Source organism: Psammomys obesus, unplaced genomic scaffold, assembly GCF_907164565.1.
Source record: "Psammomys obesus unplaced genomic scaffold, mPsaObe1.curated_primary_1811, whole genome shotgun sequence".
NCBI lineage: Eukaryota > Metazoa > Chordata > Mammalia > Rodentia > Muridae > Psammomys > Psammomys obesus.
The window spans coordinates 4,697,436-4,717,811 of NW_026585691.1; the positions used below are offsets into that span (position 1 = coordinate 4,697,436).

At 45.7% G+C, this 20,376-nt stretch overlaps 1 protein-coding gene across 2 annotated transcripts in view; it reads right to left on the reverse strand.

Annotated features, from left to right (window-relative positions):
* The window catches only part of Tln2 (talin 2), a 401,214-nt gene that overhangs the window by 87,166 nt on the left and 293,672 nt on the right, over window positions 1–20,376 (reverse strand). For both annotated transcript variants that reach the window (XM_055597884.1, XM_055597875.1), the window contains exons 29-34: window positions 16,282–16,490; window positions 15,082–15,201; window positions 13,258–13,455; window positions 12,117–12,256; window positions 3,336–3,429; window positions 1,262–1,351 (exon numbers count right to left, since the gene is read on the reverse strand). In XM_055597884.1, the coding sequence (XP_055453859.1) occupies window positions 1,262–1,351; window positions 3,336–3,429; window positions 12,117–12,256; window positions 13,258–13,455; window positions 15,082–15,201; window positions 16,282–16,490 (851 nt within the window). The remainder of the gene's footprint in view (window positions 1–1,261; window positions 1,352–3,335; window positions 3,430–12,116; window positions 12,257–13,257; window positions 13,456–15,081; window positions 15,202–16,281; window positions 16,491–20,376) is intronic.

The following is a 20,376-nucleotide window of genomic DNA, read 5'->3' on the forward strand; positions in this document are numbered from 1 at the left end:
AGTCAGAAGATCATCCCTGACCACATAGCATATTCAAGGCCAGCCTGAGACCTTTTCCTGGATTTAAGTATTGCAATCATATGCACCCTCTATTTAGACAGCTCTTTATTCCATGAAGGTTGCTGAACAGAGGGAATTCTTGTCTTAACCCAACACAAACTGAGCCTTTTTTATATCAATACAGTTGGTTCACCAAGACCGAAGTGAAGCAAACTAGCATGCATGGGTACTAGGACCAAGGCCAGGTGGCAAAATCTCAACCCCCAATTTTCTCTCTGGCATATCACCATCACTTACTGAATTTTGGGCATTCTTCTTCATTACTGTTCTCCAAAGGACTCTTACCAAAACTTTTTACAATTACCACCTTCACCCAATTAAATAGTAAGGAACCAGATTTTACTGAGGAAAGATGGAGGAAGCCATGGTAGTTTTTTTAAATACTTCTCTTCCCAACCATTCAAAATACCTAATATTTACTTCCCTCAAACACTGGACAGCACAAAATCTAAACAAGGGGCTTTTGTGAAGGCCAAGGTCACAGGAGGACTTTCCATATCAGTTCAGCCTCCAGTACAGAAAACACGACTGGATTTGTGATATGACATAAGTAGTAGCTCTTAAAGAAGGGTTCCTAGGCCACAGAGGCAGGACTGGAAACTGCTAAATTGCATAGACCCTAAAGCTTGGGGCTGAGGTCTGGCATTTGGTATTTACCAAACTTTCCACATGGTTCTGCGATACTTGGAATGTTGAGAGACACCTGAGCAAGGTGCTGTATGACAAGGTTTCACCATATTGGGCCACCCAGTGGCGAGGCAGGTACCCCAAAGCCCGTCTCCATTTCTCCCCATTGAGGAGCAGTGTTGATGTCTGTGTTTTGGCACAGACAGGACGGTTAACATGGACTGTCAGCTTGACAGGATCTAGACTCACCAAGAAAATGAGGCTCTGGGCATGCGGGGGAGGGGGCTTCTAGAATGAGTTAATTAAGGAGGGATGACCCTCCCTCAGTGTGGGCAGGACTATCCACAGGCCAGGATCCTGAACTGCATAAAAAGGAGAAACTGAGCTGAACTCCAGCATTCATCTCTCTCTGCTTCCTCACTGTGGATGCAGTGTGACTAGACTGCCTCATATCCCTCCCATCACGCTGTGCCTTCACATTTAAGCCAGGACGAAGCCTTCCTTCTTCAGGTTCCTTTTTGTTGGGTGTTTTATCACAGTAGTGAGGACCAGTAGTTAACACAGACAGGCTTACCTTGGAGTTTTCCATCACACTCTCAATGCAGTCAAAGTAAGAGAGGTCACTCACAGGTTCGTTAGGGTTTTCCAACATCCCCTTGACAGTCTGTAACGGAGAACACAACGTAGAAAGTGAGCTGATGCACAGCAGAAGACATGCTGTGAAGTACAACTACTGCCGCCTTTGCTAGGCTATAACTGCTCATTTCTTCAGAGTCGGAGGAACTCAGATCAGGGTGTCAAGACTCCAGACTCCCTCCCAGCAAAACAGTGATGGCGGGGCGGGAGCCTCAGGACACTGTTGCCACTGCTGGGAGCTGCCAGTCGCATTGACAGGAGGACTTTAAAAGGAAACCTGAAGCTAACGCAAAGCACACAATTTCTCCACTGGGTAACCCTGAAGGGCTTACATTCCTAGGGCACATTTATTCATTCCTTTATGGTTAAGGAGGACTCTCAATGTTTCAGTTTTGGGACCTTCTAACGGGAGTACATGGAAGAAAGTAACCCCCAAAGGTGGTCCCTTGGGATGGTTTGTCTGCTAGTGACTTAAACAGTATAGAAAACGTCTACTCTTGTGTAGGTACCCATTGAGGAAATGGGAAGAGGTCTCCTTCTCTGTCTCTCCAAATCATAAAAACCATCACTAGCTTTCTCAATGACCTTAGACCACTACCCATGAAGAGTTCTTCTAGTGACTGACAGCCTGGGGACAGATCCTTACATCTGCTCATCATCAACAGACTGCACACTGGGAAGTCAGCAGCCTCTGGGGACATGGTCACCAAAATGACAACACAGCTGAGCTCCAAAGGGTGCATGTGGGATAATGGGAGCTGCTGATACCCATCCATTTAAAGACACAGGGGAAAGAGGGCGGTTAAAGGTATGATCTTACTTCACTGAAAGCCTCTTCTTGGATAACCAAAATGTTTTCAGTACCAGCGATCCTGTTAGAAACCATCACCTTGGCAACCAAGGATAACTTTAAAGCACAGTGTACCCAGGCTAACAGATCTCATTTAGACACCAACTACCTATGTGGCCTATATATGTTTGAAAAATTGAAATGAGCATGCTAGAGCAGTGAACATCCCACGTGTGATGGCTGATTTTGGTTGTCAATCCAACACACCTGGAAAGAGGAAACCCCATCTAAAGAATTGCCTCCCCAAGACTAGACTGTGGGTATGTTACTGGGGCATTTTCTTGATTGCTAATTGATGTAGGAAAGTCTAGCCCATCGTGAGTGATACTGTTACTAAGCAGATAGGCCTAGGCTGTACAAGAAAGGTGAGCAGAACATACAGCTGGGAAAAAGCCAGTATGCAGCATTCCTCCATGGTTTCTGTTCCACGTTCCTGCCTTGAGTTCTTGCCCTGGCTTGCCGAATGCTGGACTGTAGGATAGGCCACTAGGAGCCTCCTACGTTATGAAACGGCAAATACTCCTCTTGACCTCCTCCAGGGCCTCCCCTACATGTGGCAGAATAAAATGATGTGGGAGTAATTGTGTGTTTGTGTGATGATGCCTGTGCATGGGTGTGGGGGCCAGAGGTCAACTTGAGGTGTCATTCCTCTGGTACCATCAATTTTGTTTTTTGAGATAAGGGCTCTCACTGGCCTGGATCTCACCAAGTAGGCCAGTGTGTCCATGAGACAAGCAAGCCTCATGGAATGGGCTGTCCCCACCTCCCTATCACCACACCCAGCTTCTGTAACTGTGGCCTGGGGCTAGGACTCAGGTGCCCTGGTTTGTGGCACGTACTTCACCAACTGGTCTACCTCTCCGACCCCAGCCTCTATCTCTCTCTTTAGTACTTGTAGGCCAAGCTTCCTCACTGACAGCCGACACTCAACACCACTTCCTTTTTGAATTGAAATAACCTTAAACAAAATATACGTCATCCTAGTAGGAAAAGGAGAAACACTGGTGAAAATACTAAAAAATGCCATTTTCTCTATCTCCTCCTAGTTAGGAGAGGCAAAAGGCAACGGCAGAAGAGAGATGGGTCACCACACAGCGGAAGGCCCACGGACATGAGCACTGAGGTCCTCCATCCTCAGCAGCCTTCTAGGGCTCTTTCTTACCTCAAGCTCCCGCAGGGCGTTGTCGCACTCCTTCTGCCCGGGGGCCTGCTGAGTACACAGCATGATGAGCTGGTTGATGCTTTCTGTCACAGCTCTAGTGCAAGAATGGAAAGGAGCATGGGCGTCGGTGCTACTGTTTTATTTCACTATTTTACACGTCTATGCATCCTCAGCCATTTCCCTCAAGGATGGTTCGCCAAATCCAGCAGAGATGACAAGTGACTCTTCAGGCTGTGGTCCCCATGGGACCTCTCCCACAAGCTCTCTCTCTACAACCCAAACAAAATGCACCCGGGGACCAGGAAAGGTAGACTCCCCACCTTGCTTCTGGTTTCTCAAGGGCTCTAACAGTTCCCTTAGGAAATTAATACCATCTTTTGATATATTCATGAGAGACAATGAAGCTCCAAACAGCAAAAAGACCACACTGACACCATTTTTAGGACTTCTCTGTAGCAGTCTTCAAGGAATGAGATTATCCTGTCAGGCTGTTCTGGTCAGCCTTGGCATATTTTGATTGTTTTCAAATACTACAGCAGATAGAAAAATACGCCTAGGACCTTAAATCTCTGCTTTCCAGTAAAGGGTATGGATGTGTAGGCCTGAGTAGCTTTCCTAAGCTCCAGTCTTTGAAATAGCTATATTGCTTTACTAACACCAATAGGGCTAGGTCAGAGAATCTTACATGTATTTCTAATTTCAGAACTTATAAGGCAAGCCCAATTATTTTGTTTTCCTGCATAGAGCCCACTCTCCTGAGGAGCCCCTGGCTTAACTTGTCCTGGGTTGTGGATAACTGAGAAGCTCAGGCTCCATTCTGAGTTAGTGTCTACAAGGTGGGAAAGAGAAGCTGCAGTTTTGCTTTTACTTTAGGGACAAATGGAAGCCTAACTGTTTTATCAAAACCTTTTGAGATGCCATCTCTTCTCCAATGAGTTGCTTTTGTAATTACACTGTTGGCCATGTTTGTGGGGTCTGCTTCTAGATCCTATTCTGTTCCAATCACCTATGGTCTATCTTTTCCAATATCACACTGTCCGCAGTGCTATATCTCTAGAGTAAGCCAGGGGCTGGAGGGATGGTTCAGTGATTAAGAGAGGGTACTTACTCTTCCAAGAGACCTGAGCTTGGTTTCTAGAATCCACGTCAGACAGCTCACAACTCCCTGCAACTCAACTGGCACCCATACTCAGATGTAAACACACACACACACAATTTTTAAAAATTAAAAGTTAAGTCTTGAAATTGCACAGAAACAATAAATATGGAGGATTAGAAATGCTAATCACTGATATCATCATGGCACACTCTACACATGTATTGAATTATTATACTGCATCAATAAATATATACAAATACAATGTATCTGTAAAAGTAATAAATCTCTTATGCTTCATAAATGAAGACTCCAAAAGAGGTGATGACTCTTTGTAAGGTATAGGAGTAAGACTTAGATCCATGTCTGTCTAAGTGGCTCTAAAGCAGACCCAAAGCTCTCTTTTGCAGGGCTATGGCAGGTCCACAGGGCTATGTTAGGGCTCAGAATTCTATTCACGCTTCCTACCTGCCACAGCTGAACAGCATCCTACAGCAAAAGGCCAAATTAAGACCCATGTAAGTAGCTCCACCTAATAGAAAAGAACCTCATTTTCTTAGTCCAACAGGCTTCTCAGTTTGCCACAGAATATCAAATTAGATGGAAAACGACGTTGCCAACATACAAAGGCAATTAGCTGAATTATGTGATCAAATACCGCTTTCCATTTTAAGCTTAGCTAGGGAGAACGGGAAGAAGAAAAACATTCTCTAACTCAAGAGAGAATCCCAGAATAGCAGCTGTAGGATGGATGCGCCTGTCTTGTTGGAAAGTGCTTCATTAGTGTGCCACCAGAAAGCACCATGCTTTCCTCCGTGTAAGGGGAAAGAGAAAGACCAAGATGGCAGGGCGGTCCCTCACTCCAGTGACCTTCCTGGGAGGGTACAGTTCACAAAATATGCATTTGAAGTGTCCTTCAAGAGCTGAATGCTGTGTCCTGCATGATGGGTCTCAAGATACACTTCTGAGGGGAAGAGGTGGCATATGACACCATAGTAGGGTTTAAAGAATGTCCTGAATTGTGAAAACACAATCATTAGAGCTCATTTTCACATATCACAGGTAATTTCCATCAAATCTATTCCTCCCTAAATATGTGGCTGTGTGTGTGTGTGTGTGTGTGTGTGTGTGCGCCTGTACGTGTGCCTGTGTGGTATATCTGGAGACCAGAGGTCAACAATGAGTACCTGCCTCTACTATTCTTCCTCCATCTCATTTTCTGAGACAGGGTCTCTCACTGAAGCTGGTCCTACCTGACTAGCTAGACTAGATTGCCAGTGAGGCCTCAGGATCTGTTCTTTCTTGGCTCCCCACATCCTACCCCTGCCCCCCCAAAAAAGCCAGTGTCCACACTTGGGTTTTTATGTGTGCTCTGGTCCTTACACTTCCGCAGCAGGCCTCTTCTCACTCCCTATCTGCTTTATATTTATTATTATTAAAAAAAATTATTTTTTTTCAGAATTTCATACAATGTATTTTGATCATATTAACCCTTTACTCTTCCCCTTAATGTTTCCCTGATCCATCCCTATCTTGTTGTCTCTTTAAAAAGAACAAATAAATAAATAAATAATAACCCATCTACTTTATGCTGCTTATATAATTCATGGATGTGGGGCTCTTCACTGGAGTATGATCAACCGACCCTTAAAGAAATCTCCCTCCCCCAGAAGCTATCAACCCTCCCACAAGGGTAGGGTCTCCTGAACCTACTCCTGCCCTGCTTCTATGTGAGTATTTTTCACTTAGGAGGTGTTTACAGTTGGTGAATCCCGAGGAGACAGAACTGTGAGAAAGACGCTCCTTGTCCTAGTCTCTTATTTTTGTAGCTGTAAAAAAAATTTAAATTAAGAGATAAGGAAAAAAAAAAAAAAAACCAAAAAACAAACAAAAAAAACAAACCAAACAAAACTATGCACACTAGTAGTCTGTGGTCGGACAAACTACAGAAATGCTGGCACGGCAGGGCATATCTAAATGAGTCACTCAGGTAGTTGATCCACGACTGAACAGAATTATCGAGGGGTGATTAATTTCGGCAAGTCATCTTAGAGTCTTGACTACAGAGCTCCAAAACTCAGTGGTCCAGGAGCAGACAAGTACCTGACAACAAGAAGTGCCACTTACACATGTCACATGGTAACGGCAAGAAAGGACCGGCTAAGTAAGCACACGGGGTGTGACAGGCTTGAAAGGTGCCCATTAAAAGTCACAGTACAGGACATATTGCTACCAGGAGATTCATGACACATGTCTAAAGAGAATAAAACTGACAAAACCATCAGAACGGCATGAGTCCACCCCTGTATAAAGACGCATGTAGGTATGCATAGGGAAAGGAAACACTGAAACACATACAAAGGGCGCTAGTAAGTTTATACTGTTGGCTGGAAAGGTAAGTTGTAACAAATCTCAAAAACTTATAAATTGATCAGCTTATATTATAATAAAAAAGTCACCCAAATCAGCAGGATCTGGGCTCTGCAAATACAAATCGTCTGACCTCTAGTTACTGTTATTTTTATCACAGTTTTTTAATGGTTGAATATATATAGATTAATTTTTTTTAATATAAAAAGGTTAGGGCTGGGGGCATGGCTCAGTTGATAAAGCACCTGTTGTGTGGGTATGAGGTACTGAGTTCAGACGCCAGCACCCACGATGAAAGCAGGGTGCGGTGGTGCACACCTATAATCCTCACACTGGAGAAGCAGAGACCAGGAGGAGGCCTGGGTCTGGATGGCCAGCCAGTCCATCTTAGACTGTGAACTCCATGATCGTTGGCTCAGAAAGTAAGGTGGAGAGTGGCTGAGCATGACACTTTAACCACTGGCCTCCACATGCGCGCGCGCGCACACACACACACACACACACACACACTAGGTTAAACAGTCAGACCTCACAATCTACAGATTGTATTTTCTTATGCTCTGTTTGTTTTTTAATCTAGGTATATTGAAAGAATAGAGATCTACAACCTCAGAGGTTAAAGGGGGGTTCTAAAGTAAGTCACCTATATCCTGAATTGACTCGACTTCAGTTTGACAGACTTGGCTGGGATTTAAAAGAAAAATCCACTTATTTGAGACAGAGTCTTACTATGTAGTGCAAGCTGGCCCCAAACTCACAGTCTCCTACCTCAGCCTCCTGAGTGCTGGAATCATCACAGGGTAAAAAGTCATCTGTTAAGAAACTTGGAGGGAAAACAACACATGACTAGAATCCTCCTCACGGAAAAGAGGAGAAAGGCAATCAGTTTCCCTGTAAGCATTCCCTGGGCCTTATTATGCCCAAAGCTTGGAGACTTAAAAAATTGATGTAGCTTAAATCTCTCTAAACCAGCAAGGTGTTGGCAATGTGGCTAGAGAAGCAAGACAACAACAGATAAGGCAGAAAGACAGACAGGACATGAGGTATAGGACAGGATAAATAAGAAGCCAGATGAAAGCTGGAAAAACAAAAAACAAAGACAAAGAGCAACCTCAATCATGGGGCAGGGATTCTGTACAAAGGGGAAGTCTGAATGAGGACAAAGGACATTGAGAGTCTATGCCGAGTTAGAGTCTTCGCTTGGATAAAAGATGAGAACGTTCTGGATGAGAGCTGCCATTTCCATTTTTCTAGTTTATCTGGTGTAGACCATCCTCCCTTTGTGCAGTTTGCTGGGTCATCCTCTTTGTCACAGGAAATGGGAAGAAACCTGTCTATCAGGAACCAACGGGACAGAGGAGCCTCTGTTTCCTAGGGAAGACCCTCAGAAGAAGGAAAACGGCCAACCAGCTATTCCCATGGCCAGGGTGATACACGTTGACACCTATCTATTAGTGGGGGCAGTGATCAGTGGGCACAAGCCCTTCCTGCAGCTCCACTCGGCATAAGGTCAAGGAGCATCATATCAACAGGTAAACCTCTGGGTGGGAAAGATTCAGATGAATGGTTGACAAAATACCCCAGCTCCACCTGACTTAGCAGACAAGAGCTAGAGCCTGACCAGCCACATAGGAGATGACCAAGCTAACAAGATAGAACCCAACTCCTTCCACACAGATGCCGCAAACCAAAGGCCCACCCATCACCACCCCCTGAAGTGCTGAGGTGGAGTTCAGAAGTGAGGAAGGGATGTCCTCAGAATTTTCTTCAGAAGCAACTTCTGTGCCCAGAGCATGAAGGCTCATGGCAAGAGCAAGGGGTACAGCAAGGTTGGCAGCAACAGGGTAGCAAGAGAATGGACTAGCAACAGGATACCAATAGAATAGGCAAGTCACGGACATGCACAGACGGCAAGAGGGCTGGGCTGCTGCCAGCCTAAAAGGGACTGTGGATTTGAAGACTGAGGACTCTGTTGTTCAACCTCCTATGGGCCTGTGTGTGTATCCAACATCCAGTATCCAGCACCCGTGCTGGCCTTGGCCCCTGTCAGATCATTCATACATACATACATACATACATACATACATACATACATACATACATACATACATATGTATATATCTGAAGAACCTATGAAACAAGTATAAACAGATGACCCCCTAATCAGACAAAGCTTGTATCTTTACAGGAGCTTGCCGGACCCTAGGATCTGGCTGGAGTACCTGCTGAAGAACCACCCAGGAGCAGAAGGAGGCAAAAGACACACAAAGGAGATGCCAGGACCATTGCATCACTTCCATTCGGCACCATCGCTTTCACGTGAGATGTTTTGAGGGCCTCCTGGCTTTAAACATGCACCAGCTCCGTGTTCACTATCAGAATGAAAGCTGGGTCACAGGCTGAGATGTTTCATCGGGGCTCCTGTTCTCAGCGCCACCACCGGGGGCCTGTGGCTACCTGGAGCCATAAATTTCTTCTGGTCTGTGTGGCCTTCTATAGCTGTTTAAAAAGCACAATTTCTATTCTCCCCTTCTTCCCCCAGTTTAAAAGAGTGAACAGCTCATTAAAGCTGGAAACTACAATTTGGAAATGATGCAAAAAAAAAAAGAAGATAATAAAAAAACAAAAAAACATCAGAGTTCAGCTGAAACATCAGCTGTCTTTCCCAAAGGTTCTTGGCGGTAAAAAAAAGGAAAGAAAGAAAGAAAAAAAAAAGAATCTTTCAAGTAGTGGAGATGGAATAAAACAGACACCCACCCTGTTCCTGCCCCCACTGTCAAGGGAGGGCATTTGTTGGTTGGTTTTTTTAAAATTTATTTATTGTTTTATTAATTACAGTTTATTCACTTTGTATCCCAGTTGTAGCTCCCTCTCTAGGCCCCTCCCAATCCCACCCTTTCTCTCTTATCTCCTCCCATTCCCCTCCCCAAGTCTACTGATGGGGGAGGTCCTCCTCCCCTTCCCTCTGACCCTAGTCTATCAGGTTTCATCAGGACTGGCTGCATTGTCTTCCTCTGCGGCCTGGTAAGGCTGCACACCCCTCAGGGGAAGGTGAGGCATTTGTTTTACCAGAGCAATCACAAGTGAAATACAGGATTGAACAGGCTGATGAGAGGATAATTTTGCAGTCCCCTGTGGCTCTGGCTACAGTTTGCCACTAAATGTACCTGTTGCTCAAATGGTTCATACTGACTGTCAACTTGACAGGATCTAGAATCACCCAGGAGACCAATCACCAAGCATGCCTGTGAGGAAGTTTCTGATTGGGTTAACACAGGTGAGAAGGCCCACCCCAATGGTGGGTGGCAATGTTCCACAGGATGGGGTTCCTAGCCCCAGCTTTCAGTGACCTGCTTTCTGACATCAGAGCCAATGCAACCAGCTGCCTCCCGGTCCTACTTCCACGACCCCCCTGCTATGATGGAGCTGAAATAAATTCTTGTTTCCTTAAGTTGCAAAAAGACAATAGCTAATACAGAAGTTAAATGAGTAGGCCCAAGGGCTTTCAAGAGAATTGTCTAACCCTCCATGAAAAAGGCAAACACAAAATTTTAAAAATCTATTAAAGTCAAGAAGAAAGGGGAGACTGGATGCCAATATTAGCAGCACAGAGACTAAGAACTGTTGAGGGCAGCTGGCGCTTGCGCCCCATTTTACAGGCAGCAAATCTTGGGCAGGCCAAGCCATGCGAACATCTGCCCAAACAGGCGAACTATTAAAGCGCTTCAGATTAGAATTCAGGGTTTTGAACTCAGGCAGCTTAAAAACAGGAACAACAACAACAAACAAAACAAACAAAACCAAATTAAAAATAAATATAAGCCAGCCAAGGGCACGCCTTTGATCCTAACAGTGGGGAGGCAGAGGCAGGCAGATCTCTGGGAGTTGTACTCCGTGCTAGTCTACATAGGGAGTTCCTGGCATCCAGGGCTACACAGAGAGACCCTGTCTCAAACTAAATAGATAAATAAACAAATCAAAATGAACAAAATACCAGCAGAATTGAAGCTTATCACCGAGGTGCACATTTTGAAAAGCTTCCCCCTTACTCTGCCTCTCCAGTCACCCCTCAATTAACCTCTCACCACCCCAGCACTGTTACACATGTTCACATGTGTGAAATGCTGCTGAGTACCTATGTAACACCACAGAATCACAACACAGCTTTTCGCTTGAGGTGCGGGAAAACGAATGTGGCTGCTCGTGTGAGGCGGTGCTGGCCACCACTGCAGCCCAGTGCCACACAAGCCAGCAGCCAATTCCACGCACTGAGCTCAAGCGCTGCAGTGCTGGCTGCAGAGCAGAAACCCTACCACGTCCCTGGAAGGAGCACAACTGGAGGGAAGGGTGCTAAAAACCACCCCAAATTTGGTTTCATGTTTTAATTCAGTTTAAAACCAGTGTATACCCATGTCACCCCACTGGCCCTAAATCAGAGCTCTCCTGCTAAGTGATGGATGGAATATATAAAATCCAATCCAATACAGATGCCAACATGCAGTACATGCCCAGTGTCTACAGAATGGCTTGAGCACTGCTTGTCAATACTTCCCAGTGTCTATTTCAGTGAGCATGTTATTTTTGCAAAATCTGGATAATAACACAATGCTGCTTTAAACAACCTATCTGAAGGCTGGGGAGATGGCTCAGTGGTTCAAATGCTTGCTAAGAAAGCATGAGGACCAGTGTTGAGAGTCTTAGAACCTAAGTAAAGTTCAGAGTACATGTGGTGATCCATCTGAAATTCTAGTCTTAGCAGATGGAAACACGAGCTCCTCAAGATGAAGCCCTATAGTGAGTGTAGCCCTATTGGCAAACCCTGGGTTTGACTAAGAGACCCTGCTTCAATAAATAAGATGGAAGATCGATAGAGTGTGTTCAAGGATGATTCCCAACATCAGCTCCAGGTCTTCATATACATGAACATACACCCGAATACACACCACACACAAACACACACACACACACACACACACGCACACACATGCACGCACACACACCATACTATACACAAACATAAAAATGGAAGAAGCAAAAAACATCTATTAAAACTATCATGTTTACAAGTCAGTCTAGCCTAAGTCAGGACCAAAAGAGACCACATGGAAAGATGGAAGACATCTTTAGTGGGCCAAAAAAATACAGGAATGCGCTACATTTTACAAAATGCCAGAATTTCCATCAATTTACTCTACCTCTGTCAACAAGGACAGCAGCAATTCTTGCCTAGCCAAACTGGCAGGATGTTGGGTACACCCTTCAAATCCGACAGACTCGTTTACACACCCACAAAGGACATCTTGTCCTGCTCCTACCTTGCAGCTGCAGCCAGTAGATTCTTTGCATTGGGAGCTCCAGGATCTACAGAGAGAGACTTGGCAGCTAACAGAAGCTTGCTGGACGCCATAGAGATATTCTTAAGGTTCCCTATCACCTGCATCTGGTCTTCTTTCGTCTGGAGAGTCAAAAGGAAACACAGTCAGTTGGGACTGACCACAGTTTCCCAGGAAGCACTCAGTGAGCCAGGAGCAACTCCCGAGGTGGAGGCAGTCGGTCTGCAGATGTGCAACTCACCCTCAAGCAGATGCTCAGAGGGAAGATGCGTGTGGCAGAGAAAGAGATGCATGTCCAAGTGGGTCGGCCAGGAGTTCCACTTTCTTGTTACAGGGCAGTGCTATGGGGCTGGAAGGATGGCTGAGCCGCACCAGCGCACAGACTGGGCAATGATGCGAGCATCTTACTCAACAATGCCCGAGTTGTCAAGCGTCTTGTACATCCCAGCCTGGCACAAAGGGCCAGCACTGTGAACATGTTCAGAGACGACAGCCTCCCAGAAGTACCCGACTGGAGGAGGACATGCTTCTCACCCAGCTTACTAACTGAAAAACTACCTTTTGTAGAAAATGTAACAAGAAACACCCTGGATGCCTTTTTAGGGAGTTCATAAAATCCTCAAAATAAAAATGCAAAGCAAAACAAACTACAAAAACTAAAGCAAAAAAAACCAGTCCTGCAATCTGATGCCAGACCAGTCCTGCTCCTTAGTTATAAAAAGTGGCTCATCTCTCTAACTGAATGAGGTCACTTTTAATCACCTCGAAGTACCAGATGTGATCCATTCGAGTGGGTCCACCAAACACAAATACACACACGTGTGTTCATGTTTGTGCATTATCCTACCTCATCTCCGATAAAGATTCTCCCCACTCCCAAACTCCCCCGTCAACAATAAAGAATATAGGCTCTGCTGGAGGACCGTGGGAAAAATGCTGCCATCACCCCTAGCATCGCCAGGCATGCCAAGCCTGTGAGGTCACAGAATTTCCAGTGCAGTCAAGGAAGGCGCTGTAGCTTGTTTACAGAATCCTGTTTCCCATTTACCCAGCAGCCCTCGGCTGGATGGTCTACCAGAGCAAGAAGGCTCAGGTGAGCGGCACACACCACCTCCCCACCCACCTGCGCCTGGCCAGCCATCTCAATGCCAGCATCCAGGAACTCGTCAAAGTCATCACTGAACTTTCCAGAAGCGGCCGCCAGCTCTCCACTCTGTCCCCGTGTGGCGTGGACGACTTCCCCAGCAGACTGGTTCAGATCAGCAGCGGCCTGGTTCAGCTCACTCTGGGCTTCCTGGAAAGGCTTTGTGCTGGGAGGTAGCTATGGGGACAAAAGGCACATGCCATGGGAAATCTTACCTTGTGTAAGAGGGGCAAAGGGAGGCATTGTGGGAGGAACAGTGACTGCCCAGGGCTGTGCTTCTGAGTCACCCAACTAGAAGATGGCAGGTCCAAAGCAAACAAAAGCCTATCTGTGATGCCTATTAGCATACCAAAGCTCACACTGGCTTCCAGGCTGCAGAATAATAAGCGCCTACCTCTTCTCACCTATCCTTCACCCTGAACTTCTCAGCCAGTCCTCCTCTTTCTTTCGTCTTCCTCTCTTGACTTCCTTTGCCTTTACACTCTTCATCTTCCTCTCTATCTCCTCTCATGGCCTGGTCCAGTCTGCTGGCCATATTCAATTTACTGCTTTCTCTTCCTGCTCTAGACTCTTCCAGATGTCCTTCCCTGTCTGTAATTTCCCTCATTAATTTATCTGCAATTAAAACCTTCCTCTCAACCACACCTTGTAGCAGTCACATCCTCAATGAACATATGTTAAGCCAGACCTTCGATACATCTCCATCCATCCATCCACCCACCCACCCATCCACCCATCCACCCATCCAACCACTTACCCTTACAGAAAGCTTACTTTGTAGACACCAGAGAGCTAAATGGCAGCCATTCTCAAGTCACTGACACTCACTGAAATGGCAGGGCCAGGATTCACGCCCAAGTACTTCAACTCTGGGATCTAGACACCGTATGAGAGACCTTGTGTCTCTCATGATGGAAACTCAGGTTGATGACAGCCAACTTCAAACCACATTCTTAACAAATAGCTACCAATTTTGTTTTATTAGTGGTTCTTGTAAATAACTTAAAAAAAGAAAAGGCCACACGTGCAGCACAGTACCATTTCTAGAATTATAGTCATCAAAGTTGTAGACTCTACTAAGCACTCACATACAGTGCTGGACATTTGACCAGAAGAGGCAGATAGGAAAAAAGCCTCAAGGCAAAAGCCTTTAAGATGCCTGCTTTTCAAATTAGTCTTGAACACGTGCCCCTCTGTCTGTCCCCATCTGTCATGCCCTGATAAAGAGCTGGATGATCATAGCCTCTTTTCTGTCCACTCAGATGACTCAAGAGTAAGCGTGTACTCAAAAAAGTCAGTGTTCAAAGCTCCACCCTGAGGGCCAGGGAGATGCTTCAGTTGATAACAGGATTGCCATACAGGTATAAGACTGGAGTTCGATTCCTCCACCCCCCATGTGTTGTGGTGTACACATATAATCCTGGAGATAATAAGATGGAAACCTCACCAATCAACCAGCCTAGCCTACCTGATGAACTTGACAGGCCAATGACAGACCCTACCTCAAAGGAAAAGTGGAAGGTCACCAAGGAATGACGCTTGAAGCTTCTCTCTGGTCTCAGGAGGCATGTGCACACATAACGCATTCATGTACCTGCACATACATGTGCCTTCACACCCATGCAAACTCCTCCCCGAAAAGTCCTCCCCAGAACTTTGCTGACCAGAAAGGAAATAGAAAATGGTAGAAAACCAGGCCTCCTGAGGGAAGGCTAGATGCCCAGAGACTGCAGGGAGGGAGAAGTCATACTCTCTCCTAGGGTGGACAGATGTCAAGTGCCCCTTCCCAGACTAGGGCCTCACCGAATCTACAAGCAGCTTCTTGCTGGACTCCCCGATGCTCTTCAAGGCGACGTCCACATCCTTCTGTCCAGGGAGGCAGTTCACACAGTTATTCAGGGAGTGAGACACGGCTTTGGCCACCTGCACACACGGAGGGAGGGAAATACTGTAAGAAGGCCACTGCCAGCACAAATGCCTTTGCATATTTGTTGAGAAAGAGCAGAGAAAATATGCAGAGCTGACACCAATGGGCAGTTATCTACCGGCATCTGCCCACTGTTAACTAAGTTAAATCACTTTGGCTAGGTCTCTGATCTCTGCTACCCTGGTGCTGAGGGTGACAGCACAGACTCTACACATGCTACCTGCTCCTCCAAGCCAGGATGAATCCAAACGCAGACTACTCCAACATGAGGCCAGGTCCTAGAGCGTAGGCACCTTCTGTAAATCAAACAGTAATGCCTTCCCTCTCCAGAGCCCTGCAGAGGTCCCCAAGGCTGATGCTGTACCTAAGTCTTTGGAGCATAGCTAAACTGTGGTTGATTCTTGTCAGTGAACCTCTGTTGCTGACACACCTCAAGATGCCACTTTCCCAATAGGCAAAGAGGGTGCTCTTCTCTCCCTCCCACCCAACCTGAAGATGATACTACCTTTCAGGAATGCTGAAACGGCTCTCTGATTGCATGCTCAGGTTGTTTCAGTTAAAAGGGAAGCCAGGGAATGGGCAGTGGCATTCTATCTAATCTAAAACCTCCTCCTGGTCCCATGTCAAGAACACTGCGCCCAGACTGTCCCTACCTAGTTGGTTCCATTGGGCAGTTGAGGAGTCATCTGGAGAGCTTATGGGAATCTGTTCAAAACTTTTGGGTAGCTGAGCCTGTATTAGATCTACCTCACCGCGCAAACTAGAAAGAGGAGTTGAGTGAAGTAGACACAAGCCCGGAAAAAGCATGCTACATCGAGGGTCCCAAGGCAGAGTTCAAAGTCCTCATGTCACTTGTTGACTATGAATTAAGTAGACACCACATTAATGTGGGAAATAACAGCTAACATATAGCACTGAGTATCATGTATGGTCAGTCTTGTTACCACCTACACTTAAGAGGGACCTGAAAAGACCGACTATGTTCCAAGCATTCCTGCCAGGAAACCGTGTCCACAAAGCAGGTAGCTGACCTGTACACCACCCCAGTGGCCATGGTTCCCAGTTCCCAGGCTCACCTGGGCTAACCTCTGCTGACTTTCTGTATCCCCAGGTGCAATTAAGGCCTGCTTGGCTTCTTGGATGAGCATGGCGGAGCCCTCCATCACATCCCGAGCCGAATCTAACATGGCGTGAGCAGCCTCAGGGTCATTTGTGGATGCCGCCACTCCCCGAGCAGCCTGCGCCAGTGTTTTCAGAGCTTGGGCTGTTTCTCTAGCCGCCACTCCTGGGGAGAAAAGCCTGTTAGAGTATCTATTAGATCCCATCAGAAGTTATTTTTTTTGGGGGGGGGAGGGGTCAATAACACTGGGGTTCAGATTAATTTTTGACAAATGTGAACTGCTGTGTTTCTCAATGAAGTAGCTCACACTCTTGTGTCTGAGCGGATCAAGAGACATCACGATATATAAATGTCCCATGCTCCAGCTTCCCTTGTTTCCACTGCCACACATGTCCCTAAATCTAAAACACCACATACATGGAATGCACATAGAGAACTATATCTGGGCCGCTGGTGCACAGATTGTGGGAACTTATTTTAATCTACTTAACTTCACAATTGGCTTTACTGGGGCATAAACTGTACATATAAAGAGAGGGCAGATCAGCGACTCTGCACGGATAGATACATCCAGTATCACACTGTCCTGCACCAACAATGCTCCTCACACCAGAAGTAGTTAAGCTCATCTGTCACCTGAGACTGGCTTAAAGGAACCACACAACATGCATTCATTTACATCTGTTTTTTTCCTCTGGCTGCCAAGGTGGTGAGTTCAAGCAGTGCTTCATGTGTAACTATTTCTTTTTCCTCTTGTATGATCTTACATGAATGTCCTAACATTTGCTTATCTGTTCCTCTTCTGGTGGACAGCTAAGTTATCTTGTGTTTGGGATAAAACCCCCAAGAAAAGAAAGGTCTTGTGCATGCATTCATTCAGATGAATACGTGGAATCACATATCTTGACTAAAACCTAGGATTTGAACTGCTGAGTCACAGGGCTAATGTAGCTTTAGAAAATAGTACACAGAATGGCTTTACTGTTACACACCCCACAGACAATGGGAAGGATCTGTAGGTCTCCCGTATCCCAACAAGTAGGGTGCTCCTGGGGTTTGAATTTCAATGGGTCTGTTTAGGCTGCATCTCAGCTGTATTTTAACCCTCACATCCTTAAGGAGTGATCATCTAAGTTTTATTTTGCTGCTATGACAAATAACCTGACAAGAAGCAATGTAGGGAGAAAAAAGGTACCTTTTTACTTGGTATATAACTCCAGGTTGTAGGAAGTCAAAACAGGAACTCAAACCATCATATCCAGTCAAGGGCAGAGACAGAATCAAGGCAAGGCTGCTCCTTGGCTGTGTTTCTGTTTCCCTTACACTGTTCAGAACTTCTGCCTAGGGAATGGTGGTGCCTACGATTGCTAATGGATGTTAGAGGGCCCGGCAAGCACGCCCCCACACATAGACATGCCCACAGGACTACCTGCGCTGGCTAGCTAATTATTCTCTTCCTCTGGGCCTTTTGGTTCCCAGCACCCACACGATGGCTCACAACTGGGGATAATCTAGTCCCAGGGGCTCTGACACCCTCTTCTGACCTCTGGGGACACCGGGGACACACATGGTGCACATACACATAAGAAAATAAGTAAATGTTAATTTCCTTTAAAGATTCCTTTCCCAGATAATTTTAGGCTGTGTCAAGATGACAGTTAAAACTAACTAGTATGGCAATGACGTTGAGAACACTTTAAAAAATACATTTAATGTCTACTGGTTATATTCTTGTGACGTGCCTATTTTGAAGTCCCTTTTGACGCCGATGACAGGCCTGGGTAGCGATGATGAATACCTAATATAAGCCTAATTGTTCAGCATCACCTCATGCACGATAAACATGTCTAACCGTAAGGCCCCAGATCCTTAGTACACCAGGGGACTGAGGCTGGAGGAAATTTCTTCTAGGAACCAAGGAGCCTGATCTCCTTGGGAGCTCCTCTCAGGAACTGGTTTCCCACTAGGCCTAGCAGTGACAGTTCCCCAACCGCAGGTCACTTCCTAGGTAGCACTGCAGCTGAGGTTCCTGGCTCACCACCTCACACTCTTTGGGGCAGTGAGGTGTGAGGGCCTCTTGTTGGAACATTGGTGCTCTGCATGGAAAAATACTCCTTTCATCTGGAGTACAGCTTTCCAGAGAGTCACTGGAGATACAGCCAGAGGTATTTCCTGTGGTACCAATGAGGCTCCATAACAAGAAAAGCCCCAGACCCCCCAAAACACGGCCATCTCTGTAGCCACAGATTCACTAATCTATGGAGAGTTTCTGTGTCACAGAGCTGGGATGGAGTGCTTTAGTCTAACGACAGCAGATCACAATACTGCCAATCTACTGTTTAGCAGGCAGCCTGTGGAAAAGAAGGCTGCTAAAGTCAGAAGTTTTCTGTGTGTGTGTGTGTGTGTGTGTGTTGTGTGTGATAGGTAGATATGTATGTAATTGTGTGTGAGGGCATGTGTATGAGTGTATGTGTGTTTATACATATGTAGGTACTAGGGAAACCCAGAGGAGAAAACACAAAGATAAATAAGGCTAAGGCTTAGAGGAGAAACATTTTGTTTCAGCTTTTGGCTCCAGGCTGAAGGATGTCATCGTCTCTCAGAAGAACTGCAGATGTGGTCAGGCCCTCAGCTCACTGTCTTCCCTGCCAAGTGTCTGTGTGTCTAGACTGCTGTCTCTCTCACAGGCCATAGCTTCCCACAGTTTTAAGAGTGGCTAAGAATCTAGGACTGGCTGTTGAAGATTCTAGACTGTGATTTTCTTTTTTCTTTTTAGACATTAACTAGTGCCTTCTTATTTTATTTATTATTTGGACTCTTAAATCCACTTCTATTCAAATTCAGTAAAGAATTTTTTTAAAAAAAATGAAACATTCATAATATTCAATCAGAAGAGATGTGTTTATGTAAGGCCAGTGAATGAAACAGGGTTTGTAGATTAAGAAGATCGACATTTTAAAATGGTATCTTATTTACTTATTTTGTGCGCGTGACTGTGAGTATACAGGTGTATGTACAGGTGTGTTTGTATACGTGAGGGCAAGTGCGCTATCATGGCATGGGCATGTGGAGGCCAGAGGGCAACCTGTGGGAGACAGTTTTCTTCCTCCTCCACGTAGGTTTCAGGAATTGCACTTGAAGATGCATGGCAGCAAGCATCTTCGCCTGATGAGCCATTCTACTGGCCCTGAAGATGATTTATGAAAGGCAGAAGCCGCAAAGCCAAGCTCTAAAAAAACCCTAAACCTGCCTTTCCCGTGGATCTTCTGCTGAGTACTATGAAACCTCAAGGCACAACAAAGGATTCTCTTTGGGGGAACCAGGTTTCTGAGACAGAGAAAATGACATCATGAAAAGAATGAAAGAAAACCACCAGGAGGCCAGAGAGTCCACTGAACATCCAAGGCCCAATATGGGTACATTTACAGCCATGTTTTCAATGGGAATCACCATAGGGCTAGGTGACCAAAATCCACAATGTCCCTTCCTCCACATCACTGCCCCCACCATATTGCTTTTATGCTCAAGTATACAGAAGATCTGTAACCCACAGGGGCAAACTGTAAAGCACATATCTGTTCCGATAAATGTAATCCTCGGAGAACACAGATTGCTTTCACACTTGGATCCTCGATTCTACTCAGTAGTAGAGATCCAGGGCAGCAAGAGATAGCAAACATAATCAGCTTCTTAACTGTTGTTTTTGAGAGAGGGTCTCATGTCACTCAGGCCAGCCTTGAGCTGATCCTCCTGTCTTCAGGCACTGCCTACCACACCCAGCTCCCAGTATGTTTGTTATTTTCAGAATTCACACATGCTGCATGTCAAGCCAGTGCTAGACCATAATGCAAGGCTACTAGAAGAATTTAAGAATGGTGTTAATCTTTTTTTTTTCTTCCGAGACAGGGTTTCTCTGTGTAGCCGTGGCTATCCTGGAACTCACTCTATAGATCACGCTGACCTTCAACTCAGTGATCTGCCTGCGGAGGCTGGGACTGAAGGCGTGCGTCACTACCACCCTGACTGATATAAATCTTTAATCTGTTTTGAA